Source organism: Numenius arquata, chromosome 14 (assembly GCF_964106895.1).
Source record: "Numenius arquata chromosome 14, bNumArq3.hap1.1, whole genome shotgun sequence".
NCBI lineage: Eukaryota > Metazoa > Chordata > Aves > Charadriiformes > Scolopacidae > Numenius > Numenius arquata.
The window spans coordinates 9,282,341-9,310,271 of NC_133589.1; the positions used below are offsets into that span (position 1 = coordinate 9,282,341).

The 27,931-nt window shown below is 41.7% G+C and overlaps 2 protein-coding genes across 2 annotated transcripts; one reads left to right on the forward strand and one right to left on the reverse strand.

Moving 5' to 3' along the window:
• GDE1 (glycerophosphodiester phosphodiesterase 1) lies at positions 1-7,816 on the forward strand. Its single transcript, XM_074158284.1, has 6 exons — positions 1-321; positions 1,996-2,171; positions 3,461-3,566; positions 4,334-4,426; positions 5,053-5,264; positions 5,642-7,816. The coding sequence occupies exons 1-6, from the start codon at positions 67-69 to the stop codon at positions 5,787-5,789; spliced, it is 990 nt and encodes a 329-aa protein (XP_074014385.1). The 5' UTR covers positions 1-66; the 3' UTR covers positions 5,790-7,816.
• Positions 7,816-27,917, reverse strand: TMC5 (transmembrane channel like 5). The gene is made up of 22 exons (XM_074158283.1): positions 27,756-27,917; positions 26,998-27,197; positions 26,472-26,576; positions 24,705-24,797; positions 23,807-23,906; positions 23,123-23,213; positions 22,551-22,799; positions 21,420-21,571; positions 20,729-20,873; positions 19,996-20,151; positions 19,237-19,403; positions 18,497-18,575; positions 18,037-18,134; positions 15,757-15,852; positions 15,095-15,170; positions 14,105-14,238; positions 12,758-12,931; positions 11,358-11,436; positions 10,937-11,029; positions 9,877-9,978; positions 9,543-9,588; positions 7,816-8,373 (listed from the first exon to the last, which is right to left on the reverse strand). The coding sequence occupies exons 1-22, from the start codon at positions 27,827-27,829 to the stop codon at positions 8,252-8,254; spliced, it is 2,631 nt and encodes an 876-aa protein (XP_074014384.1). The 5' UTR covers positions 27,830-27,917; the 3' UTR covers positions 7,816-8,251.
• Between the last annotated feature and the right edge of the window lie 14 nt (positions 27,918-27,931).

Here is a 27,931-nt window from a genome sequence, read left to right on the forward strand (position 1 = left end):
AGGAGCGGCGTGAGGCGGTACCGGCGGGTCGGTCGCGGCCCGCGGGGTGCTGCCGCCGCCGCGGCCATGTTGTGCTACGGTGATGGCCCGCTGAGCTCCCTCACGGCGCTGCTGGTGGCGGTGCTGGCGCTCAGCCGCAGCCCGGCGCTGGCCTGCCTGCTGACGGCCGGCCTCTACCTGGCGCTGCACCTCTTCAGCCTGGAGCCCGCCCCGCCTCAGAGCGCCCAGCGCGTCCTGCGGCCCCGCGGCGCCGCCGCCCGCATCGCCCACCGCGGCGGCGCGCACGACGCGCCCGAGAACACGCTGGCGGCCATCCGACAGGTCAGCCCGGCGGGGACTCAAAGTGTCCCCGAGCCCCTCCTCCCCCGGCCGTGTCCCGGAGGGCGCTGGGGGCGCGTTTAACACGCCCAGCCGCTGAGAGGCTTGTAGGGCCCGCGGAGAGGTTAGAAGCATGAGGCAAAGCTGCCATATGCTCTGTGGAGGCAGAGAGCGCCTCGGGGAGCACATCTCCCCTAGGCCTGGTGGGTGAGAGGCTGAAATCGGTGGGCAGTAATACAAGCCTGGGGGTTATGTTGGATAATCTGCCTTTTCAGCAGGCACCAAGCCCTCGTCATCCCAAATAACTTCAGCTGCTTCTGACTTGCTGCAAGAAGCTGTATTGCTTGTCAGTCCTTCATCCCCAAGCAGAACAGTTTGAGCAGATCAGTGTCTTTCTGTGGGAACTGTATTATATCCTTGGTGCTGTTTGATATGTTAGCAGTGTAGCAATAATGAAGTACTGTAATTTTCTGATGTTGCAACAGAATATGAAGAGTGGACAGCGGTTTACTAATAGGTCATTTGTTTTTTAAGCCTGGAAGATCTGGAACGAGAATCCCCAGTTAGTTACAGAAAAATTGGATATTGTGAGAACTTCGCTGTGTACAGCCCTGCCATGAAACTCACTGTTGCCTCATCTGGGGGGGATTGTGGTGCAGCCAGGGTTCAAAAATCTGTTTCTGAGAATCATTTGAAATTGATTAGCAGTCTCTCAAATGTAGTATATCTGTGCTGATCACGTGCTGCTGCTGTGATGGTTTCTTACCTTTGGGTGAGGCAGGTCTCTTTGTTCTCATAAATTCTGAAGCTGCACAATAGAGATCCTTACTTGGCAGATACCTCTAGAGTAGCCTCTAGTGCATACCTGGCATTTGTCTTTCTGGGGCATTGGCCCTTTTCCCAGGGGGGCATTTGGCCTTTAGAACAATTTGTCTTGCTTGCAGTTCACTTGGGTGCTTTTCTGAGGAATTCCTGTCAAAGAGCCAGGCAGGAACAGGATGTATGAAATATTTTAAGGCAGCTCAGCTGCTTACTGCTCTCCGATACGGGGATTCCTCAGATAAGAGCCAGGATTTGCCTGCATACCACTACTATTTAGTGCAAGCATGGTAAGCAGTGCCTCTGGGAAGTTTTGTATCTACTGCATATGGTGCATCAACCGTACTGACCGTGAATGGCAAATCTGACTCTTAAAGGAAATGTGTACGTTCTATAAAAAAAAGGGATCATAGCTTTTCCTTGTGCAAGAAAAAACTTTATGCTCTGATGCCTGCTCTGATTCTGGCTTCTAAGTGTTAACCTGTAAATTATCTAAACTGTAGACATTTGCTTCCCTTCTCTTTTAGAAAGTAACATAACTTAAGGACTCAAGACTTACTGGACCAGAAGGAGAGAGCAGGATTCTCTTCTGCATTTTTATCCCAAAAGAGTCCCAATCCTGTGAGACACTATCGCTATGGTTTTATCTGTAAAATAGATTGTATACTTTCAGTTGATCTATGAATGCTTCTTACAATAACTTGGATGAAACCTACTTTATTCTGCACATCAAGCTTGTTGAAAAGAACATTAATAGTTTATTTTTTTACCAGAATACAAAGTAATTATAGCTGTACCTATACTAAATCTATAAAGCAAAGCTATCTCTTGTATGTGATTTCTTTTTTTTTTTTCAAGGCAGCTGAAAATGGAGCAACGGGTGTTGAGCTAGATCTTGAATTTACTGCAGATGGTGTTCCCATTCTAATGCATGATGAAACAGTAGAAAGGACAACGGATGGGTCTGGAAGATTGTGTGACTTGACTTTTGATGAAATCAGGAGGCTTAATCCATCTGCAAAACATCGACTAGGGTAAATGAGCTATTGCAGTTCTGAAACTGTTTCAATAATGAAAAAAAACCCTTCTTGATAAACAAAATTATTGATTTGATCTGTCATTGATGAAAATCTTTGTAATTTTAAAACTTAGTCCCATATGTTACTTCTCATTTGATTTTAGAAGTGTTGAGACTCTCCTTACCCATCCTTGCAATAGGAACAGTGAAGCAGAGTCAAGATAATTGGCTTTCAAGGACAAAATCCCCAGGCACCTAATGTGAAACAGGTTAATCTCCACATACGCTTCCCCTAAAGCGACTGCAGAACACTAAAGATACTGGGAGTTTCACGATGTGAATTTTCTTAGTAATTACTCAAGCCAGTTTTGTGATTTTTTTTGATTCATGTATATTTCTTGACTGATTGTGTCTTTGGGGTTTTGTGATTTTTATAATTCCTAAACATCAGGATTATACTGTTCAAAAGGAGCTAGACCGATTTCCTGGGTAGTCTGAGGTGGCTGATTAGGTCCTTTCCAGTGGTGTGCAGGAGAAAATATTTTTATACATTACTAAAATTTTTGTAACAATGCAACTTATATAGTATCATAATTGAATCCATTCTAGAGGAAGAACTTCTAGCATGTGTTCCTTGTATTTCTGAGCTGCTGCATTAGGGATTTCCAGACTTTTGTAAACGTGCCACTTCTGAGTCAGTGGTACAAGGAGCACCTTCTCTGTCTGTTACTGGAAAGGTGATCACCTGAGCCACTCATCGAGAGCTTCCACATCAGCAGTTACTGCTGCTCAGCTGTTGTTCACTGTCACCTTTTCAGGAATAATTTATTGATGTGTGAAGCTGCTTCTCTGACATCCTCAGCTTGTCTTGCTTATCCTGCCGGGATCTGCGTTTCTGGCTCAGGGTGAGGGAGCGCAGCCAGAGCAGGGTGAAGTGGGATGGTGGGTGGTCAGCAGTTGGGACTGAATCCGTATCTGTGGTCGTTGATGGAGGAGGTGAAGAACTGAGGTTAGTGTTCTAGTGTGGGACACAGGGCCAGTGAGCATTGGATTAGACCTTAAATTTGGAAGGGTATAGTTGTCTAGTGGGATGCTGGGGGAAAAGGAGCTGTGCACAGGTGTGCACAGCTCTACCTGTGCAGAGACCCACCGCTGCCATTGCTAGTGCTGCTTGATCCCACCTCTAATACTAGTGAATCAGAAAACTATGTTCAGGAATCCCTAGGAAACAGCTCTGTGTAGTTGGGGATGTGTGTGCACGTGTACCTTGACTGCACTCCAGTGAGGAGTTCTCTGTTTCTACAGGAAAAAATTCCAGGATGAAAAGGTACCAACTCTGAGAGAAGCTGTTGTGGAGTCTATGCATCACAATTTTATAATCTACTTTGATGTCAAAGGCCATGCAAATCAGGTACCACTTACTGTACTAAGACACCTTCCTTCACCCTTTCTTTGAGTTTCTAACCTGCTTTTCTGTTGTTATTTAACTGATAAGTGTGGTACAGTCCCTTCTCTAATGTGAATGAGACTAGGTCTGCTATTTGTGTCATCCAAAGTTGGGCTGTGAGAGCAAACGTGTTCCCTCATCCCGTTCCATTGTCCTGGGAAGCTGCAACTTAAAACTAGCGCAATTCTCATGTGAGTGTTGAGTTCAGCTCACAGCACCACCATGAAACAAAGCAGAGTGAATTCCGTGCCTGTGCTGAGGGGAGCTCATATCTCATCTTCAGCCTCCTACTAGGGATCCTGCTTGTCTATAATTTGCATTACTGAAGGGAGATACAGGTGATCAATCATTAATATTTTATGCAAATTAGAATAATTTTGTTTAGCATAGCAAAATATGGAAATAAATTCATTTTTCCCCTTGAACTAAACCCTGGGTAGTACTTCAGAATCTTATCCACAATATATTTCAGTGTATTTCAGACCCCAAGAATACTACTCATTGCTGTAACCAGAATTATGTAAAGGACTTTCATTGCAAGAAACAAAATGTCATTTCTGTGTTAACGGTATAAACAAGACGCTGTTTTTCTTCTCCCCCCTTTCCATTTCAATCTTGTTACACAAAACAGGAAGGTATTTTAAAAGGGGGTTATTCTAAAATGACCTTGCAGTGCAAAGTAAATATAAGCGTTCTTATAAATATAACGTGTGTGTATCTCTAATTGGCAGGCAGTTGACGCCCTAAAACAACTCTACCTGGAATTTCCACGTTTGTATAACACCAGCGTAGTCTGTTCTTTCATGCCAGATGTTGTTTATAAGGTGATGTTTCCTAAAAGTTTATTTTGGATTTGGTTTCAGTTCTCCCCGGGAATTTCAATAAGATAAACAACTCTGCTCCAGATTACTTTTGCATTGTTAAAATTGCCAAGACTTTTTTTTAAAAAATGAAGCATAAATCTTAAGTCTCCTGCATAATTGTATTAGATCACTCTGTGCTCATTAGATGCACGTGTGAATCTACAGCAATTCCCTCCACTCTGAAGGCTACGTAGAAAAAAGTGTGTCACTTTTGGCACCTATGTACCTTGGCCAGGTATCTCTGTGCAAGGTCCCTGGTAAATAAACCTCGTATTTTGATGTAAATGTAGACTATTCTTAAAACTATTTCATAATTCTCATTGCCAAGTCCATTTACTATGTATTTTATTCCATTGCCTGACTGTTAGGCAAGTTTTTTTAACATTAGGCAATTGCTTATTCGGTATGTTTTAAACCAAAAACAGTAAAGCATCATAAACAGCTTTTTAAAAGACTTAAAAAAGGATCTGGGGGTGGGAGAAGGAGGATTCTGGTAGAGTTGCAAGTGCAAGCTCGCCCTTTGTATCTAACCTCTCCCAATTTATATTGCTTTTGTATTAATTAGTCTTTTCTCCTTGATCTCCCAGATGAGACAAGCTGACAGAAACGTTGTAACAGCACTAACGCACAGGCCCTGGCACCTGAGTCACCTTGGAGATGGGACACCCCGTTACAGTTCCTCCTGGAGACATTATTTGTATATGATGCTGGATGTCGTTCTAGATTGGAGCCTGCACAGTTTCTTGTGGCGATTGTGTGGGGTTTCAGGTTTCCTCATACAGAAGAATTTTGTTTCTCAGTAAGTGTTAAAGCTTGCTAATATATCAAGAGGCAAAATCATTCCATTAGTATAGAAGGGTGGAGTTAACATAGTATATGTTAATCAATATGTTCCATTTAGTGTTGTTTGTTTAGACAGTTTTTACTGCATGCTATTTTATTATTTTAAGCCTTTATCTTTTCAATCTGTTTTTATCTTATGTTAGATCCTAAATTTAACCTCAAAAGGGAAGAAAACTGTTGCTTTTGCCTGTTTACAGTAATAAACCACACAAAGATGACGTTGCAAAAGATGACACGATACTGTTGTAAGACTAAAACTTAGTTGTAGCCTCAGCACAGTCTACCTTAAATATGGTAGCGTCGGCTTTCCTCTTACGGTGTCTGTTCCTGCAGGGAGTATGTGAGGCACTGGTCTTCAAATGGAATTCATGTGGTTGCCTGGACAGTGAACACATTTGCCGAAAAAAGCTACTATGAAAATGTCCTTGAATCCAGCTACATCACCGACAGCTTGGTGGAGGACTGCGATCCTCATTACTAGACCGGTGCTTTGTAGACACCAACCCAAATAAACCGTCTTGCTCGGGCGGGCCTGAATTTGCCTTCGAGGGAGTATCCACCAGCGCAGAGGGGCCCGCTAATGGTAGCTCTGGGAAATGAAGAGCAGCGGTTTCCTTCAGATCTCCAGTGCATAAAACTCCTCTGTGAACACGGGCCAAAGCTGAGGTATAGCTGCCCGCAGCCTGAGGAGACGGCACCCTACTGTAAAGGGATCGGTTTGACAGGCTGAACCGGGCAATGCCCTGTGCGTGCAGGTTGCCTTTATAATTCTCAGGACTATTCTTTTTGTTTCATTTAAGTCTTGGTTATAAAGTTGTATGAGCAGTTTTTGGTGGCAAAATTTAGAATCAAACCTTGATTTTAGTGATTTAATAATTTGAGGTCAATTTATGGCATCTTAAAAACCTGAAAATAATGGTGCCAAAATAGAGGGTTGAGTGTATTTCCTTCTTCCTGCATGGAAAGATGGCTGTGTTGCCTCTTGACAAGGAAAAGAAAGCCAGCTTTCCATGTTCAATGTGAAGACTGTGAGAATTAATGAATAAAACTTGAGTATCTTCTTACCAAGGGAGGATAGAAGACTATGTCTGTAATGATACAGCATGTGAATGTATTTATTTTTAAAAGAAAGCTATATGTAGAGTGCTGTTAGTGGTACAACAAATAGAGCTGAACTGTCTTTTTACTTTGCTGCTTGTTTGCATGACTGAAGGGCACTCACAAGGATATGTCGGAAACCATAATCCAGATTTAACTTGAAATCAAAAATCTGCAGTTACAATAAACAGGTATCTGGCAGCTCCCAGGTATGGCATTTCTTTCTTAGCTGTGCACCAGCAGATTGATGTAAAATGTCAAGATTAGTGCAGGTTGCTGCTACTTTTTCTAGCAAGTAAAACCCCCAGGTGTTATCACAGATACCATCAAGGTGCTGTGAACAATTTTGGCTCTGCTCTGGAAGGAGCTGGTGGTTAGAGAAGACTGAATGATCAGCAAGAGCAGAAAACTCCTGTGGAGCCAACCCTAACATAAATTAGATTAACCTTTTTCCTTGTATCTTAAGCTATATATAAGCACAAAGAAAGATAGAAGTAAGGAGGTGGGTTTTCCTCTTACAATGATAAGAGCCTCTTCGGTTCATGTCACTCACCCACCCTGCACTGCAGAACCAACATCTCCGTCCTCTGGTGCACATCCTCTATCACGTGTACGCTATGCCCTGGTTTCTGTCCAGCCCTTTCATGAGAGCTGTTGTCTCCACCATTAAGGCTGGAGCGGTTCTACAGGCGCTCCCTGAGAGGCCAGCAGAAGAGCAAAAGGCCCTTCGTGGCGAATGGCCCTTGCTCCAAAGGTCTGTTTTCTGCTGGTGCTGAGTCCCTGCCCCCAGGGCAAACACCAGGGGCATATTCAATACTCACAGCCTGACTCCACAGCTACACGTGTAGAAAAACATCATAAAATCGAATCTCTGGTCTCGCACTGTGTGTGAAGTTTGTCCCTTTTCTCTGTACCTTTGGTGGCTGGTTTGGGGTCTGTCATCAACTTAAATTATGAGCATGAGGAAAAGACGTGCCTCTTTCCTGAGGAAATTTTATATCCTAAGGGAGGAATAAACAAGGCAGCAATAGAAAATGGGCTAAAGAAAAAAAACAACTTATCATTGAGGTGAAGTTGTGTCTCTGAATAAAAAGAAGCTGCATCAGGTCTCTCCAAGTTATATGTGATTAAAAAAAAAAATCTAAATTGTGTGACTTCCACTGTCCTTTACTGGAAGAGATACGTGTAAACTTTTCGTTTACAGGCAGCGGTCTACAAAGATGAGAATTTTGATAAGTAGTCACTCTTAAAAAAGAGTTCTGATAACTTTTAGCATCAAAGCTGCTTTTGAGTGACTAATAAACTGTAAAAATGGCTCAGAAAAGTGAAAATGGAATAGAAGCTTAACCTGGCTCACACAAGCTCCTTCGCAGCTGTTAAAATATCTGTCATTAAAAACAACCGCACTTGAGTTTCCTTCTATTTTAATTTCACCAATACTTCACTCTTGGTTTAGATCAGATAAAAGCAGTTTGAACAATATAGCTTATATAAAAATATTTTTAGACCAAAAGTTTTATTTACAACTAGGCACACCTTTCCTTATATTTTGCCGACCAGGAGTGACCAGCTGTGGAGGGACCCTTACTGTGTGGGGGCAACGGCCAGCACCGGGGCAAGGCTGACTCTCACCACAATATCACTGGTTCAGAAACACACCAAATACGCAGGGTCTTTCCTTTCATGATAGTAAGTTGCAGCCAGGATGCATTTTGCAATCTGTTCTTCTATTTTCCATTTAGGGGTAAAAAAATATGTTTGAATGGCTCTTTCAGTCATTAGTGCAAACGAGTATCGCTTTCCACAGACCATCAGTCAATAATATTCATTGTTGATTTTGCCCGCTCACGGTTGAGAATATTTGTTGTCATCTTCACCTTCCCACAGAGCCGTTTCTCTGGCACGCAGCGCGAGCGCCATGGCCTCCGACACGCCTGTCCCGCTGCCGGGCTGGGACCGCTCCCAGTCTGCTCCTCACAGAGAAAATCACGTTAACTCCGCTGGTGTCGGTATCATAACCGCCCCCATTAACACCCCCCACACTATTTAAGTCTCTCATCTGTCAAGTATCTGGAGTGAAGTTACATGTTTGCGTAAACCAGGAATAGTTCAAGCTACCACACAAGTTTCCAGAGCTTTTGAAATTCCAGACACACAATGTCCTGTGGACTCTACATCCCAGAACTGGACACAGTGCTCCAGATGGGGCCCCTCTACTCTGCCCCGGTGAGGCCCCACCTGGAGCACTGTGTCCAGTTCTGGGCTCCCCAGTGCAAGAAGGACAGGGAACTGCTGGAGAGGGTACAGCAGAGGGCTACAAGGATAATTAGGGGCCTGGAGCATCTCTCTTACGAGGAAAGGCTGAGGGACTTGAGTCTTTTTAGTCTGGAGAAGAGAAGACTGAGGGGGGATCTGATCGACACCTATAAATACTTAAAGGGTGGGTGTCAGGAGGATGGGGCCAGTCTTTTTACAGTGGTGCTGAGTGACAGGACAAGAAGTAATGGGCATAAACTTGAACATAAGAAGTTCCATCTAAATACGAGGAGGAACTTCTTTACTTCAAGGGTGGCAGAGCCCTGGAACAGGCTGCCCAGAGAGGTGGTGGAGTCTCCAGAGACTTTCAAAACCCACCTGGACACATTCCTGTGCAACCTGCTCTGGGTGACCCTGATTTGGCAGGGGGTTGGACTAGATGATCTCCAGAGGTCCCTTCCAACCCCATATCATTCTGTGATTCTGTGATCCCTAATAACCTCTTCTGAGATTCACACCAAGATACGAAGTACCTCTCTAAAGCGATGTAATATTCTTGCCTGTGGCTGCTCCCCTAAGACAAAACGGCTCATTTACCCACAGAAACTCAACTCTGGCACACAGGAGCTTGTGATCAGCTTCAGTTCTGAAGCTTGTGACTTCAGAAGTCATTGCCAACACGGCAACAAGGTACCAATGAGCATGTCTTGTAGGAAATATTTACCCGGGAAACCCGGTCTTTTTGTTTTCTCTTTATACAAGATGGTAAAATCTTGTGTCTCTCGCATGAAGCTGTTACATGCTGTGCCTGCCCCATTGCAAACGTTTTACTGAGCTGAGCTTCTAAGAGCCGCTTTCTGTGTTCAGCAGTGGTGCTTACCTGGTGGAAAGCCAGTCCCGCGCGGGATCCCGCCAGAATAGGGATCCTGAAAACAAAATTCACAAGTAGATTTAGGTCGATGTTTCCCTCATGTGCCTGTTGTCTTGTATTTAAAAGGATACCAATTAACTGTAGCAAAACCACACTCTCCAGATCCTAAGCAGGTCTGTGAGTATGATGATTCCAACAGCTATTCTGATTACATTTTGGTACCTCTTCAATCTTTATAATGATTTCTATACATCCAGGATGACCTCTTCTATATTGTCTATATCATGCCCCAGGTTCTATATAGGGAAATCTGCCAGAGCCTTCCTTCTTTTGACCATCTCACCTCCTCGTAGGATGCATTCTGATTTTGGTCAAATGCCGCTCCTGGGTAGTCCGGCACGTACTGGGCAGGTTGCCTGGGCGGGTCATACAAAGAAGAGCTTCTCTGAAAGACAATATTTGACATTAGCAGTAATATATTCTGGCTTCTGATCATGACTTTATGGTCAGTGCTACTCAACAGCCAAGGCTGTCACCCTTGTTTTAGGGAGATGGCTCTTCTACCACATCAACATGAGATTCTTCCGGCACCTCCTTTTGAAACCTGACCTTAACAACCACAGGACTATCCATGCTTTGTGGGCTATCAAACCCTCCCCTCAGGAGTCCCAGCTGTGACCCTGGACACGGCCACAGGGTTGTCTAGTGGCTGAAAATCCCCAGCACATGGAAAATGCCCATTCACTTTAACCGCCCCTCTTTACATCAACATTTATTTATATTATCACCAGTATGTAGGTCAGAGTTTTTGCTCAACCCAGATAAAACCACTGCACAGCAAAACACGTGCATGTTTTACACTAATTTGATGTCTCAGCAGGCTTGAAAAATAAATTCAAGTTTAAGACGTTAGATGCCTATCTTGATGTAGCATGGGATTTAAAATGAGGTTAGGTCAAAGCACTCAGTTTTACCTCAGCTGAAAAGATTGGGCGGGGGGACAGAAAGCATAAACCCCCACAGAAGTCCAGAGTCAGGGGAGGAAGGCAGCCTCCTCCTTAGTCCAGGCAAGGCACAAGTGTGGCCGAATCCTTTAGAGACCATCACTGCACTCCTAGATTAGGCATGTTTTCTTGCAGTTTCACAATCATAAATAATATCTAGTGAGGATAAAGGACTTTTCTATATCCCTCCCAGGTTAAATTCCAGTCTGGAGCAAACAGTTAGGGAATTTCCACAGTATCCTTTTGCTGTCTGGAGTGAACTAGTAATCAATCAACTTAGGTGAAGTTCTAAATACAGACAGATCCCAAAATGGCAGCCTGTTTGCAAGGCCAGAGGAACCCCACGAAATCGTACCAAGCACGTAATAGAAAGAGCAATATCTGGACTCTCCAACTGACCTGCTCGTCTTGTTCTCTTGGCGCAGGTGGGGCTTGGTTTGCCCTTTGCAGTGCCGGTAGTTTGCCAAGTAAAAACTTTTTATCTTTTCCTGCCTGTGGTCAAGACACATTTGATCATTAGCTGAAATGGACTAATCATTCTTGAGAGGCTCAAGGCCTATGAGTAACAGTTGACCAGAATAATCATTAAAATCCCTTTTATTCTGAAATAATCTGTCTATAGGCAGCACAGCTTGAAAGTGATATTATTTTGCAACAACTCTATTTGTGAGTGAAGCTTCCCTGAGATTCACATGGGGGAGGGCTCCCACCCTCCCTTGAACTGTCATAGGAAAACCAGTTACAGCTCCACAATAGCAGGATGAGACAATCAAAAAGGAAGCCAAATTTTTAAACATATAAAGCTGAAAGTCAAACTTACATTAATGATTTGCTTATGTAAGAGTTTGATCGTGGTCTTTCTTCCTTGTATTATTTGCCAGTAAAGATAAGTGATAATTCTAAAAAAAAAAAAAAAAAATGTCCAACACATGAGCACTCAGCACTGATACCCAGGAGTATTTTATTTCCTCCTAGTCAATGCCTAAGTGGAAAGTTATCTTGTTAATTTTATCAATCAAAAGATACATATACACATTATCTGTACATGCATATATATACATATATATACACACACATGTGTATGTGTATAATTATACAAGGAACAGCAAACACAGGAAATTGCTTAAGACATTCTCTTGGAAGATTTATGCATATATTCAAGATGAGAGGTACAGTTAAAGTCAGACCACAATACAAGGTGCGTTTTAGATAACAAATAGGAACCTAATGCTCTTATCCAACTTTGTGTCATTTGCTCAGACATGTGCCTGGACCTTAAATCCCAGCACTGAACGCTCCTTGCTCCCAGGCCACTCCTGGTCCTGCTAGAATGAGTGGGAACTTGTTTTATGAGAACAGGTTTGGGCTCTTAGGTGTGTGTGGCCCATGCTAGAAATACCAAGCAGTACAGCTCCAACATCAAACCCAGCGAGTGGGCACACAGCTCAATATGCACGGTCTTGCCAAAATAATTTACTTCAGCCAAGGGGACAGAATGTGAATTTACCCGAGATCAGCTGGAAGCAGAACACAACCGAGTTATTAGCGTTTCCGCCCATGGTGTGCTCACTTTACCACACTGCTTGTGCGCCACCACAGCGTCCCTACGGGAGTTCAGCTATTCTTTACATGGCATCATCTCCTTTAATGACTCCACTGATGAGAAACGGTCAGAAAAGACAAAGCAACCACCTCCCAAACTTTTGCTTTTTATGTCGCTCAGGGTCCTGGTATGCATCTGGCCTGCACTCCCTGTGCTTGTGAAATCTTGTTCTTTCCCTACGGATTTATTCACCTCTGGGGAGGGGGGGGGGGGGGGGGGCGTCAAAAAAAAAAATCCCCAAAAGCAGCAATTGATCTTGCCAACTGTACGCAGCATGTTCCCTTCTGCTGATGTTCCTAAAGCTAAGCGTGCCACTGGTAATGACATCTGGAGCCTAGGCAGCAGTAAACTAGAAATATTCAATTTATTAAAAGCAGTATATCCTACGATTAGCATGAAGCTGGTTTGTAAAGAGCTTTGGCATCCTAACATAAAAGGAATAAGTTTTATAACCTCTTTATGTACTTCAAATACATGAATTTCCAATATATTAAGCATTTCTGATGCTTTAAAATGCACTTTGCAATTTTTTTCTTTTTCATGAAGAATGGCTATGTCGTAGCCAGTCTTTCCCACTTCAGGTCTTTTGCCAGTGCTTTTCATTAGCAGGTACTTACAGGGCAAGAACGGAGAGGATGAAGAAGAAAAGTGCGCTTGTAATTAAGTTATGGTAGATCCACACTACCCACTTTGAGGCAGTGTGATTTTCCAGCATTTTTATCCACCCAGAGACTGCAGCATACATAGAAGACAAACCTCTGAAAGGACCGCATTCTTCTGAAGGTTTTAACCTGGAAGCGTGAGAAAACAGCTACTCAAAGCTTTGTACATTAATCAGTGATTGAGTTAATATTGTGATTTTGTACATCAAAATGCTTGTTAGTTTGCTATAGCCCTCTGCTCTCTTTGGATCCTCAGGGAACTTCCACGATCTCCATTTGATTTTTAACTTGGGTCACTCTCCAGCCATTAAAATGCCCACCCCAGACCAGGCAGTGAGAGATAAGAGACCCCGCTGCAACGGATCCGTACCAAGCCCTGTAATCACAATCCTGACCTAAATGTAACAAGTCAATCACTGCAGCACAAGCTACAGCAAATTGTAAGGCTGGGGTTTCAGAGTTTCACCGCAATTGCTTAAGGGAATCATCATTTCACCTTGCCTTCGAGGACATGAGTCACTACAGATTTTGAGTACGGACGGTGCGGTGAAGTAAGGCAGCCCGTAGCAGGAATTGACACTTTCAGGTAGACTGAAATAGGAAAGTGTTGTTCATTTTGAAATGGAACCACTCCAGAAAGTCTGAAATTCCCACTTGCCATCTGGAAATGTTTGCTCTGAAATATTTCATCCTGCCTGGTTTCATGTGTAGCCATCCGTCTTACTAAATATTGAAATCATGTGGGTGAGAATTGCCAGGGAAAAGAAAAGGGGTACCCGGGCTGCCCTCCTTACTGGGACCAGAGTAATGTGCACATAAACAAAGCAGCTTTAAAATACTGGTAACAATCAAGATGCATTACTGAAGAGGTCAGCACTTCCTGCAAAAAGAGTCTTTGAAATTCGTAAATAATCCAGAAGTTGAGTTTTTCCAGTTGTTTCTCCACTGCAGACCCAGTATGGCCTATAACATAAGTAAGTCCAGGAGCTAAGACTAGGTCACACAAACTTTTAAGGAGGAGGAAAAGCCAAATTTGCTGTCACATTTAAATAGGAACCCAAAACTTCGATGCAACTTTGTTTCTCCTCCCACTTCCTTATAGTACAAGATACCGTGTTAATCACATTCTTGCAAAATCACCCATCATGTCTTGTGTTCAGAACACAGCACATCTCATGAACATGTGAAACTTTGCATCAGCAATTAATACAGCTTTGTCTACAGGAAAATGCAGATTCCTCTGCCTGGTATGAGGTCACACAGGATAATATAGTAGGCTTGAATGCCAGTGCTCTTCTGTACCTCCAGACAGTGACTCCAATGACAGAGAGGACTCCAACGAAGGAAGGGAAAAACAACAGGAACATGAAGGATGTTGTCATTTGAGCAGTTTTCCAGACTTTGCGAGGGGGCTGGCAATTCATCATCAGACTGACCTTTCAAGAGATGAAGGGACACTAACTCTTGGAATGCTGTTATCTGCCACTTCTTGGTTTAAGTCAATCCTGCTGAAACTGCTGGCAGCAGTTGCTGGAATAGCGTCTATCAAAAGTTGCCAAGAACTACTTTTATATGAATTTGATAGATATACTGTAGTTTTCTAACTTTCAAGAATATAAATTGTAAAAGGCAAAATGAGGTTCTGCCGGGTTCTTCAGGACTCTGTTGGGTAGAGTTTGCTTTTCTAGCATATGCAAACCCACGGTTCAGGGAAATTTGAATCAATCTTTCTAGCTACAGCTTTGCTGTTCTGCTTTCAACACTATAAATTGTTCAATGACCCAACAAACAATCTCTCATCTACTCATACTACTGAGACAAAGATTTCTGAAAAGAAGAAATTCCCACCATGATCTTTAGCTGAATCACCCCGATTACACTTGGATAACTTGCGGGGGTGGGGGGGTGCTGCTGGGGGGTAAGGAGGAAGCCAAAGTCACAGCCCCAGGCTGAGTGTCTATATGACACATGCACTTGTACACTGTCAATTCTCCAGCCTTTCATTTTACTGCTTTATTCTCTCCCCTCTCTAACTGTGCTCTTAACCCCTCCTATGACCCCTCCATAATTCCCTAACCCCCCTCCTCCCCCCAAGTTTTACGGGTTTGTAATTCAAGAGCATGCATCTAAATTGTGTTCCTTTAAAGCAACCCTCCCAGCCCCCAATCAACCAAACTGCTCCTCAAAATACAAAACCCCACAACCTCCATACAAAACCAGCACTTTACCACAATAAATTCTGCCCAGATGTCAAACACTAAGTTTATGATGAATACATGTAAAGCTTGTTACCTTTTTCACATAAAATACTATAGAAAATGATATAAACTGGATACCAGGCAGCAGAGGTGAGAAGAGGATACCGATCCTACAAGAAAGGATTTATAAAAGAAAAGTTAAATCTTCACTATTGACCACGCAGGTCTCAGTGCACTGAAAACAGAAAATATCACAAAAACTTCATATGAAGTTAGCGCTTGGTTATTTGGAAATATAATTATATTAACATTGATCCTGTAACAGTAAGTCAACCTGTAAAAATATGCAACTTCAAATATACATATCTATGTAAATATCTGCAAAACTCTCTTATAACAGGAATGACGTACTCATTTTTAGAAATAAGGCATCTTCTCCAGGGTTTAATACTGAGACTATTTCAACAGGAACACTATTCCAGCGGAGAAGTAAACAAAACTCTAGGATGTTCTTTTTATGGGTTTCTCCCAGCCCAGGAGGCCACAGGGTAAACTACTGACTGAAGTTATTATTACCTGCCTAATCACAAAGAGAACTGGAAAGTCACAACCCTTACAAAGGTACTTAATATGTCATCTCAGGCATTTATGCTCTTCTTTCTCCCATGACGGGAAGCACCCAGAAATGCATGCATAAGAATGTTCCATGGTATTTCTACGTGCAAATGAAGTCTTGGTCATAAATGTAACACTTACCAGGTCAAAGTCTGTGCATAGATCAAATCTAAAACATTTCGTCCAATATCAAATTCTGGCAGCCCCAGGCTCACACAGAATGTAGTTCCAATAATTCTGGAGGGGAAAAAAACCAAACCACAGCATAATAGCATTTGCTAAGTGATAAAAGCCTTTGCAGAAATCTCTACAAATGACCTCCTGAATACAAGCATCAGTGACAAATTATTCAGGGGCTGCATTAGCCACGTCATGCAAAGCAGCCACAGCTTCTTGATTAGACAGCACATAAAAAATTAAACAGAATTTGGCAAAAGCAGATTCCCATAACACACAGTAGAGTTGAACCAAGACCTAGGATATTCTTCATGCAACTCAAAACAGAAAAAAAAAAAGAAAAAAAAAGAAAAAAAGGGGATTTGTAGCTATATCAGAAAAGTCTGCTTATGCTGAAACAGCTGAAATGGCAAGTTGGCTCCGTACAAAACCATAACAGCTTTTCAGTTCCCAAGTCCTGAGAATCTTCAGCCTCAATCAAAAACTGAGACTTTTAGACTGATACTCTTAATATACCCTAAAGTATATCCTACTTCAAACTAACTGAGCTTGCAAGTAGCCGAGACATAGGCAGGTAGGCAAGTACTCCTACTGAGGACCAACAATCCCTTTTTATCACCTCATTTGTCCTGAGTTGAGGAGATTCAGTTCCCGCTTGTGGTAGCAAGAACAATAAAGATTTTGGTAACTATCTGTGGGAAAGTAATGGAAGATTGGCAAGGAGGACTGTAAACACGCTCAAGTGACTCGCATGTGGGGTGCTGGGAAACACATATATCAAACTAATTGTTGCTTAGTTTTCTGTGCTCAACAAGTAGAACATCTGCACTTAGGTAACATAGGCCTAGGATGGACTCAGGGGCACCTTATCGAACACGCCTGAGATTCCTGCCCTGCTGTTGAAGAGATCAAAGCACAGCGGAAAACTCTGCCTGCCAGAATCCTTGAAATACAGGCCCAAACAGCAAGTGGGAGCTCTCTTGCTCCCTTGCTAACAAGGACTCTCTTGCTAATAAGGACTCTTGCTGCGCGGTGCCTGCGTCCCCTGCTTGCCTGCCTCTGCCCAGGTGCTGCTTCAGAGGTTCCCCGATACATGAGGTATTGAGATTAACTTTGTTCTTTGCCCTTAATCCGTGGTTTTGTGGTTGTTCCTGCGTCCTGCCTGCATTGGCTCACACACTATCCCATCTTGCCCTGAATACAGGTCTTGGTACCACCTTATCAGCTGCATCATCGACAGCGTTTCAGGGCTGGGCTTTCAGGGCATTACTCCGAATATGTACAAATAAATATGAGCAATTGTATTTTTTATCTTTCACAGCTGTAAGTCCGGTGCTTTTGCACAGTTCAGTGGAGGACACACATCACAGCTGACACTGCAGTTTTGGTACTGCGACCTTTTGCTGGGAGGTGGTTTCCTATCTGATCAGGATGAGAACAGGAGGATTAAAGTACACTAGCAAGAGCTATGGAGGGAAAGTCTTCAAGGGCTTCTCAATATTGTTTTGTGTTAATTTAAAGTTTACAAAGTCCTACCTTGTAAACCAGTCTTGTTCACATCATGTGCAAAGGGCAAACAATGGATCTCCTACACAAGCAGGGCAAGCAGTTAAACACTCTACTACCTTAAGTCATAAATAATGTTTGGCAATAGGAAGGTACACACAGCAGATGTCAGAAATAAATTACTTTTTGCTTACATGCTTAGCTGTGTTCATGTTCAGTTACTCAGTATTTTCTCACCATGCTGCAGAACTCTACATTTGAGAGTCATATTACATCCTTAACGAGACTGATTAAAATCAGGTTTTAAACTTGTGTACATTCTGTAGGACTGACATAGCTAAGAGGGAAAAAAGTTACCGGGGGACATATCAAGGCAAGCCAGCAGTGGACCTGTCAATAGGCAGAAAAGCAAGGTTTTCTGCTTGAGATGCCTTGTCCTTTATCACCCCATTCAGGAGATCCATGGGAATACAATGTGCCTTCCTCCCTGCCTGTGCTTCCATCTGCAAAGGGAAAAAGGACACATTGGGAGGGCAGAAAGGTACGCACTCTGACCTCCTCCTAAGAAGGAGCTGCAATATATGCAAGGCATGTACCCAGAGACTGCGCCTGGTAGAGACAACCAAGGAAGCATGCAACAGCCATGCCTCTGTTGGACTTCTCCTTTCCTCACATTGGAAAAAAAAGACCATGTCTTTGGTTAATGAATAAAAACAAGATTAGAAAAGTAGTACTCACCTTCGTAAAAACTCTCCAAAGAAAGAGCCAAGCAAACAAAATATGAAGTCAACTAGAACAAGACGATAGATATCTTGGCCAATCAGTGTTTCCCAGCACTTTAAAAAGTAGAAGAAAAAAAAAAAGCACATCCAGAAGTCAAAAATCATGTGATTCTAACATTGTTCCCAAATGCTTGAGCATCTGAAACTTGAGCTACAGATGAAAGATTTGCTAACAGCCTGACTAATCACAATCAGCCTCTCATTGACCAGTGCTGCGAACCAGCTGAGACCCGAGCTGGGCAATTCATTTTTTCCTACAGTTCATTTCTCTAAAGATGCTAGTAAAAAAATGTCGGGGCGGCAAATTCAGCTTTCCAAGACACTACACGTACTTCTCTTTGCTGGAGCAAGCCTCTTATCAAAGTGGCTTCTAACCTGGCATTGTAAGTCAAAGATTTGTATTTTTGTAACTTTACCTGTGATTCTGATTCAGCCACAATGTTAACCCAGTAGTAGCACAGGATTCCAACAATTGATATTTTCAGGACGATATTTCTAAAAATAAAAAGTAACAGTAATTGTGCTGACAGCTGGTCTGTAAGCTCACTGGAGGGAATGATGGCAGGATGACCGTTGGTTACGCTTTATTACCTCTTCTTATAACAACAATAGCACTGCAGGGTGCCAGGACCAACAGGAGCTCTCCTCTGAGCTCGGGAGCAGCATTATTCTGTTGTCCTGGCAGAAGGGGAGCTGGGCATAAGAACCTTGACAGACACCTCTGCTAAACAGCCTGCTGGTTGGGTGTGTGGGCTCCACAGGGGAAGAAGGTCTGAGGGGCACCAAGGGTTACATGGTGTTAATTCCAGGTGTCTGTAAGTAAGACCTCTCCCCTCTTCTCTCCCCTTCCTTTCTCTGGGGGCCCAACAGCCCAGAAGCCATTGAGGGCAACTACAAACAAAAGCAAGCCCAGTGTCACAGTGTGCCTAATTGAGAGGGAAACCATACCCTGTCCTCACAGAGAGATGTAACACTCCAGGAGGTTCACAGAAGACAAACAAAACATGGAGGGAAGTGTGTACAGAAGCCTTTGGAGAATATGAATTCTCCTCCATAGCTCCCTACTGCCCACCACACCACCAACACAGCCTGCTGTCAAAAAGAAGAGACAGACAACTTCAGGCAAAAAACGCTACGAGATGGTAGCAACAAATACCTGGCAATAGTGACATAGACGTGGTGTCCGGGAGTCTGATATCTCTCCAGGCGTCCAAGCCACGAGTAGAAGAATGGGATGAATGCATTGAGGAGAGAGGCGACAATAGGTAGCACCAACATGGCAGCTTGGCTCTCTAGGTCATTTTTATTCCCTTTCACAAACAGCTTAGAGAGGAAAAACAAACAAACAAATCAACCAGAGCACCTTAATTAAACTGCTGCTGCAAGTTGTTTCTACAGGGCAGACACCTGGCACACCTCCCAGTCTGTTCTCAGGTTAGAGACTATCATGTTTTACAGACCTATTCCCAGCAGCACAGCAACTCTCTCCCCTTCGCCTGCATTTCATGGGAGCAAGGGTGGGAGCACCAGCTTAAATGCAGCTCTGAGGCAAAGGAGAGGCAGGCCTTGCTGAGGCTGCTTCTTGCTGTTTCTTTCACGGTCACCAGCTGCACTACCCGTAAGATAACCATGAGCACCATGGCACGTAAGATAACCAAGAGGCAAGCAGCTGTTGGGGTGAGGGGAGAGATTTGCTCAGACTCCTCAGGTTCTGCGCTCTTTCAGTAGTCCCCAGCGGCGCAAATCTTTGCAAACCAGCTTTTTAGCTACAACAGCATCTGCGTTTGCCTTGGCAGAAACAACAGCTATGCTTCCTTGTGGTCCTAGCAGTGAATGGACCACTGCCTGCACTCAGTGTAAGAAAACCATGTGGAAAAACACATCTCCAAAAACAGACTGCAAAATCTGTTCTTACCTTTAGGTTATTAATGGAGAGGAAGTAAACACCAGCACAAGCAGCTACTGCTGTTCCCAGGGAAGCGATCCAAGAAACAAGATGAATAACAATACGAACAGCTCTCTCTTTTACAGAAAAATTTAGTACTTCTCTGTTTACTTCAGTGAGGTCTTCCTGCAAGGAAACAATTCCTAATGAAGAATTCCTTGGTCAACAGCATAAAGCAAAACTTGTTTCAAGTAACTACTTGAGAGACTGAACGAAAGATGACTTCTCTAGAAGACTGGAAGAGTAATATCCTGAGAACATTTACTGGACAACTTTGTGCTCCTACCCTAAAAGTCTTTTCTCAACAGTTACACTGTATTTCACAGATAATATTAAAAGCCTGCCTTTTGTTTGCAAAATGGTTAAATAGCAGGAAGTAAAACCAGAAGAAATATTGTCTGGCAAATATTTAATAGTCACAGGGACTCATTCAGTAGAACAGAAGCATACAAATATTTATATGTAGCTTAAAGAGAAAAGAAAAGCAAGTAGCTAAGCCAACTCCAGGAGTTCAAACCAGATGAAACATAACAGTCAGGAAGATTTAAGCCTATTAGGAACAGGACTAGCACGCCTGAGTCACTCTGCCAGAGACTTGTACGTGCATACACAAATTTGAACACACAAGTAAGTCTCCGGCAGAGTGACTCAGGCATGCTAGTTTTGTACCTTTCTACCTTTTTATACCTCCTGTGTTTTGTACCTTTATTTGTGTGCTGAGATTCTTTTGTTTCAGCTTCACAGCTTTTTCATTAGTTATATTGAAGTCCCAAGCGCAGAGAAGTTTGCTAGCATTTCCAGAGTATGTCTGAAGGTTCATGAAGTTCCTGCAGAAGGATTTTGCCATGCTGCAATGAAAATCAAATTTGTGAGATGCCTAATGGGGAAATACATCAAATCTGTACAGCAGGGCAAGAAGGGAGATCTGTCATTTTTTCTATCCCATCCCAAGGATACTGGACCTACGTTAGAGCATGTCACATATAACAACATGGTAACTAACTTTAATGTGAGAAACATCTCTCACATTTCCTTCTCCTAGTGGTTGCTGACTATCTTTAACTCTGGAAGGCCACATCAATACCAGAAGATATTAGGAAAAACAGCTTACAAAAGTGGGATCATGATATTCTTTAGTTAGAACTGGGATTCTCTGCATTCCCCTTGCTATTTTGCAGTTATTCTTCAATTGTCTAATAAAGGTTTGACTTCTGGAAACTGTCTTTTGAGCAGAAACTTCTACTTAAACTCTATACCTGGAAATAAGGACTTACAGAAACATACTCAGGTAATTGTTACTGCCAACCATTGACAGGGTGGGGTTTTTCTGTTGTTGTTGGTTTGGGTTTTTTTCACCTTAATATAAGTGAAGTAAGAATATATATTTAGCTCACCTGAACAACAAGATAAAAAAACAGATGACAAAATACAGTCCAACGGTGAAAATATAGGCCAGCTGCATGTTGTAAGATGGACCGTTCTCTATTTTGCTGATTGTAGCATTGGTGTAAAAGCCATAGTAGAGTACTGTTTGTTGAAAATAACCCTGAAAAGATGGACATCATTCAGAATGTTTGCTTTCACCTGCATATGGTGGGAAGTATCATCACCTGAAGCCCAATTAATGGAAGTGGGAGCTGTCCTATTCCCTACTGTGAAATCACAGGTATGATTAAAGTTCTATGTATCAGGCCCTTTGTTTTCCTTCTATCAGCTAAAATCTGCCATAGTTTCGAGAACTTCTAGAGATATAAAAATTACTTGTATCCTTCTTAAGATTCATTTGGGATGGTCATGAGCATTCAACACCTTTGCCAAATTTGTTTTTTCCTGAAAATTCCTGAAATCCTTTAACAACAATAAAATAGACACATTTTTTTACAGCAAAGACAGAAAAAAAGAAGAGGTAAGTCGACTCTCAGATCACTTAGTTGATGAAAACTAGTGGAGTTAAAGCAGTGCAAAAACCTTCCTTTAGAAACAGCCTGGGATTTTACTCCCTGAATGTAAAGATCTCCACAAAATGAAAAAATCCTCCTGTTTTGAGGCCCCACTGAGTTCAGCGGGTTGTCTCAGAAAGATCAGCGTGCTCCTTGAAAGAATAAAACTTTGGAAATAAGCAAAATACACAGGATCACAGATGGAAATCAGCACTGCATTTTCAGAGGAAAATAAGCACACAAAAATGTTCTGCTGAAGTCTACTGTAGCTCTCTCTGGAAGGCCTGGCTTCTTTTGTGTCTCTTCCACTGCTTTCTGAAAGTGTGATGGAAGTCTTGAAATACTGCTGAACACAGCAACCATTCGCAGCGAAACAAATGCATCAGAATGAGTTCCATTCATCTCACTCGGAGTCAACGTTTGTTGCAGCCTCTTTTTCAAATATGTACTAAGTATTGTTTCTAGTCACATGAATTTCTAAGTTCACCTTTTAATAAGAAGCACTAGCTTTTCTACTCTATTGTGTGTTTTTCAAGTAGATCTGTTGCACACAGTACTAACACAAATCTCTTGTTACATACTTACACCTCCAGTGAACAGCTCCAGACCCGTGAAGGAAAGGTTATTTGGTTCTGCTGCAACAAACTGAGGGACTGTGATGAAACTGAAGTTTATGAGGAATGAGAAGATGTTGAAAGTTAGCAGCCACTTCAAGAAAATAAAATAAGAAAGAACACTTGTTCCAAACTTGGCACCAATGATCTTCAGAGCCCTGTGCCAAAACCGCAGCAGGTGAAAATACTCAGACAAGGTACTTCCAAATCGCCGGAATGACTGAAATAAAAAAGAGAAGAAAGAGATGGATCTCAGTGAACCATCTTAAATAGGACTGAAATTCACATAAAAAGGCCTCACATTTTTTTACAGTTCCATTTTGATGATAAGAAAAGATTTCCCCCAGTACATGTACCATAAGATGCTTAACTGGTATTCCTAAGTGCTACCATAATGCAAGTCATTATTTATGAACACTGCAGCAATTAATTGGTTCTTTGGTAAGTAACATAAAGCAAGATACCAGATACCTCTGGTGACAGTGATAACACTGCACCTGAAGTGGTTTACTCTCTTGTGACTGACAGAAGTTTGACACTTACCACTGCTGTTCCCTGCAGACACTGTGTACAGCAGGAAAGTTGAGTACGGTGGTGCCTTGATTTTTTTGTTATTTCTTTAAGAACTTTATTCCTATGGAAGAGCAGAGCAGGGGGTGACAAACATTATAAGTATGGGTTGTAATTAAAACAAGAAGACAAAGAAGCAGCTCCAAATACAGTTTCACATATGTGCACATGAAGAGTTAATAAAACATGGAGATGTTCTGCTAGTTCTTTTTCTATTAGCGGATACCATGGCTCTTGTCCATGCTATGACAGCATGTTCTAACCCCTCCACTAACTCATTCTGGGAACAAAATTTAAATATATTCTGTGAGGAGACAAAAGGATAGTTGAGACCACGTGGTCTCTTCTCTATTTTCAGTGGTCAAGGTTCCTTTGAAAAGAAGTCTCAAGTCATCATTCATAACCAAATCTCAAGGCCTTGATATTCTGCTTTATATTACCATGAGAGATTCTTCTTATCCAGAGAAAGAACAATGAACCACCTTTAAATTATTTTCCCTTGCAAGATGTTGACTTTTAAAAAGTGCATTAAAAAGTACTTTCAGTTCTTTCAGAGTGACAAACCGAAGCTGAGCAGACGGCAAACACCCATACTTGACAGCTGGATGTTGAAAGTATAGTGTTTGTAAAACTAAACAGATGAACTTTTATTTTTACCTTATCTCTCTCTTTTTTTTCATGGTCTCTGGCATCTTCTGGATTGCATTAATCCTTTCACTGGTAGACATACTTGCAAGATTTCCAACTAAATCTTCCTCTGCATAAAACCCATGAAAAATCCAAATTTTGGGATAATAATACAGTAATTCTTATACAAAACCTGAAATGGATATCATAACATTCCCCATTTGCACTGCTACCAAGGTGTGGCAAGCTCTGAGACTTAATAATACTCCCCAGAATATCCTCAGCTCCATCAGTATTCTAATACAGATGTAAGTTAAGTACTACAATACTGAATGTTTAAAACTAAACATCACTTGTCTGATGCTTGTTTAATGTTAACACAAAGAGCTGCAATATTAAGGAAAATGAAATACTGACAAACTCCAAGTTTCTGGTCTATTGCTTGATCACTGTTTGATAATTACATTTCTATGACACCACATATTGACTTGAAAGCTAATTTTTGTTTTATTTATTCTATAATTTCAGTTGATGCTAGTGCCCAAACTTAGTGCTACCTATGAAATAGACAGAACTGTATTACTTGACAATCAGGCTGGTTTTGCATAATTGGAATTTGATGCTAATTCCAGACGCAGTGGCTGAAAACAATCCATTAGCTGGTCAAACAAATTCTAATAAAGAGTTTAGCTTTTCTTTCTACAATTTAACACATATTCACACTGCACTGTGGTTCATTTATCACGAGATTTAAGAGTGCTACTACAGTTTAAAAGATTAATCACTAGTGTTAACACAAAACCAAGCTGTCCCCATAACTACAGAAAGACTGTACATGAAATTCTGGTGATAAATCAAGAATAGTATCAACCACACCATCTTTGTGCAAGATGCTATTCAATATCAAACCACTTATCTAAACTCCTACCTTCTTTGCGCACTGGATCTATTTCATACAGGCTGGAAGAAGTCATGAAGATCTCATCAGGTGGTCTTCTGCTGCGTCTCCGAATAAAGCTATCTAAATAACATGAACTGTTTAGTAAGCCCAGATAGTCTTGACAAATCGACTTAAGGAATTTAAATTTCGCTTTCACAGAAGCAACTTAAAAGTATCCCCTTCAGTGTCACTACCTACATGCAAACATATACTCCCTCCCTCACTCCTTTCCTGGTTATGCTTGATGACCACATGCAATTTTTCAGATCCATGCTAGAAAAGAGGTAAAGAGGTACTGAGCCCAGTGTTCAGCTGCCACAGAAAACTTTGTCATTTAACCCATTCATAAATGTGCACATTGATTGTTCAAGACTTCATCCTAGAAGACAGGTCCTTTCTTTAAAAATCCTTCCACTGACTTCAGAAGGATTATTTTAGAATCACACTGAATCTTGCTGAATAAGTTTTATGTACCAGACTCCCATTTCCCCGGGGCCAAAATGCAACTGTTCTCTCAACCTTCTTTCACCCAGTTATTCAAACATGGGTGACTATATTCCTTAAATGTATCTGCCTTCTAGCTATGAAGCAGGTGAGTTTATCCACAGCTTTTCTTGCCCTGCCTTCCCTGTAAGCTAATGACCAGTCTGTGCAATGTCCCCCTTTTGACCTCAACTCTCTGCTGTGGAAGGCCCCAACTGACTGACACACTTGCTTGTTACTGCGCATGGTGCAGGCTCCTTCACCATATTTACTAATGGTCCCCTGATGTTAGTGTCATTTTCACTTTGAGCCTACTTTCTTTGTAACAATTAAAAAGAATCCAAAAAAGAAAAGCACGCGTGCCTCCTTGTGGAGCTACTTCTTGAACTTTCAGCACCCAGACATTTATCCTCTAGTTGACTTTGTTGGAAACGCACTCTCTCCTTCCTATCAGGTATTAAAAGCCATGTATGATAGTTAATGTTTGGAAATGTCCTATTTCTATGGTCGATCATGGAGCGAAGCATTTCCAGGTACCAATAAAATCATTGCTTTCTAATACAAATACAGTACTTTGCCAAATCAGATCTTAACTTAAAGACCATGCTCTTAAAGATGAAAAAGAGAAAAAAAAATAAGAATCCCTCACTTTGGGGGCACAGAGAGGTGGTTCTTCAGGTAATAATTCCCAAAGACAACTCTTAATTACATTCCAGAAGCAGCAGACAGGAACCAAACTGATTGTAACAGAAAAACTACAAGATATGGGAAGAACAGGTCCTACCCAGAACATGAACAATAAATTACTATACTAGCCTACAACAGAACCCAGATTATACTATTCCAGACCCCCTGGATTTTAATGAATGTAAATCTCTGATTATTATTATAGTCTAGAATTTACACGGAGACAAGGTAGTGAAAAATTCACTAAAGACAGTCTCAAAAATGCATCCTGTCCTACCCTTATTTCCTCTCACAATGAGACTCTTCAGATAACTGTGTAAATTCGTTTTACGTTGATCCACTTACAGGGAGTTTGGGTTAAAATGGGTAGGCATTATATCTTTCATCGCTCAAGAAACATAGATCATCACCCGCAGAAAGATCCTGAAAAATTCAGCTGCAACTATGTAGGACAGTAAAACTATGATTCCTTTTCTTACCTGAAAATCTTCATACCTGAACCAGAAGGCTTTTAAATATTTATTATTTGATGGAGGGCAAGACTGACATGCAATATTCTGAAGCACTACAATCATTATGTCTTACCTTCTGACACATTGGAAATTCTGTGGGTATAAGAGCGATCCAGCGGATGGGAGGCAGAAGGTGGGGTGTATGCCAGCTCTGGCTCAGGCTCAAAGGAAGGATTATCTGTTGAATGGAATCAGAATTATACAGAAAGTTGTACACTGCTATGGATTATTTACATACACAGAATATCAGCCCTATTGACCAAATACAGCTTTACTGCAAACACAGCAATATACCCCATTAACAAAACTCCTATATGTCACTCCAGTGTACATCTTAGTAATTAATAACTATTGCAGTCCACACAAGTCAGTATTTACCGATCTGGTAATACAAAAGACAGTCCATGGATCTGTTAATAGAACATCTGAACTACTTCTAGGAAAAAAAAGAAAAAAAAAAAGAGAAAAAACTACCACCGCCACCAGATACAAACATGTACAGAGTTGAGTTTTCCAGAGCTGCAGGAATCCCTCAGGACAGAGTAAGCCATTATTTGTTCTGGTGTTTCTGTAAACTGTTCACATGAGAAATTACATACACGTGGAACTTCCATATGGACTTCTGCTTAGGACGTTAGCTCTTGGTAAATCTTCGCTGTATTCAGAGCCATGTCTCATGGAGGCCATTGGAATCTCCAGAGGGTAATTCTGTCCTCTTCCACTCTGTTCTCCATAGGAGCCATGCAGTGAAGAATCATAAGGGGTTTGGTGAGAAAACAGATTATTTTGAGAACTCCTCCTGTGTGAGCAACAAAAAGGAAAACCCTGAGTGCCACAAAAACTCTCAACAGATATCGTTAATAAATTGTTACCTATTATCTTCAAATTTGAGTACATTATAAAGCAAACTCTGATATTGAGAGGTATTTAGAACTCCAACATCAGAATTCTGATTTGGTCATCAACTGAATTAGAAAGACTAAGACTTTTCTCCACCTTAAGTTAGTTTGGACTCCACCTAAACGGAAATAATTGCTTGGAAAATGAGGACATCCAAGGTTATAGCACATTGTGAAAATTACTGGAACTAAAAAATATCCATGACATTATGCCATAAATCCTAAAATACATTTAACTGATAAATTAAACTAACGTGTAAAGAGCAAACATGCCATTCCTCTTGAATGCCGCCTTCCTGATAATAGCTTTAAAAATCTGTGTCTGAGAATGCAAGCATAAAGGAGGGATTAAAAGAATTCCACAAATTAAAACTCTGGAGAAAAAGTTTCTCCTGCATATGAACAGAGAATTTAATTTCTTACGGCACAGTCACAACAGCAAAATTAAATAAACTCACCTTCTATCAATTTCCAGTGTCTCTGAGAAGTGGTAGTCTGGATTTTCAAAGGCTTCATTGTAATGATAAGCCATGACAAGTCCTTTGTTTGAGAGAAGAAATCTTCCTTATTTTTGTCTCTACTGCTTCATTAATATGTTCATGAGAAGACTGATCACAGACCTAATTACAAAACA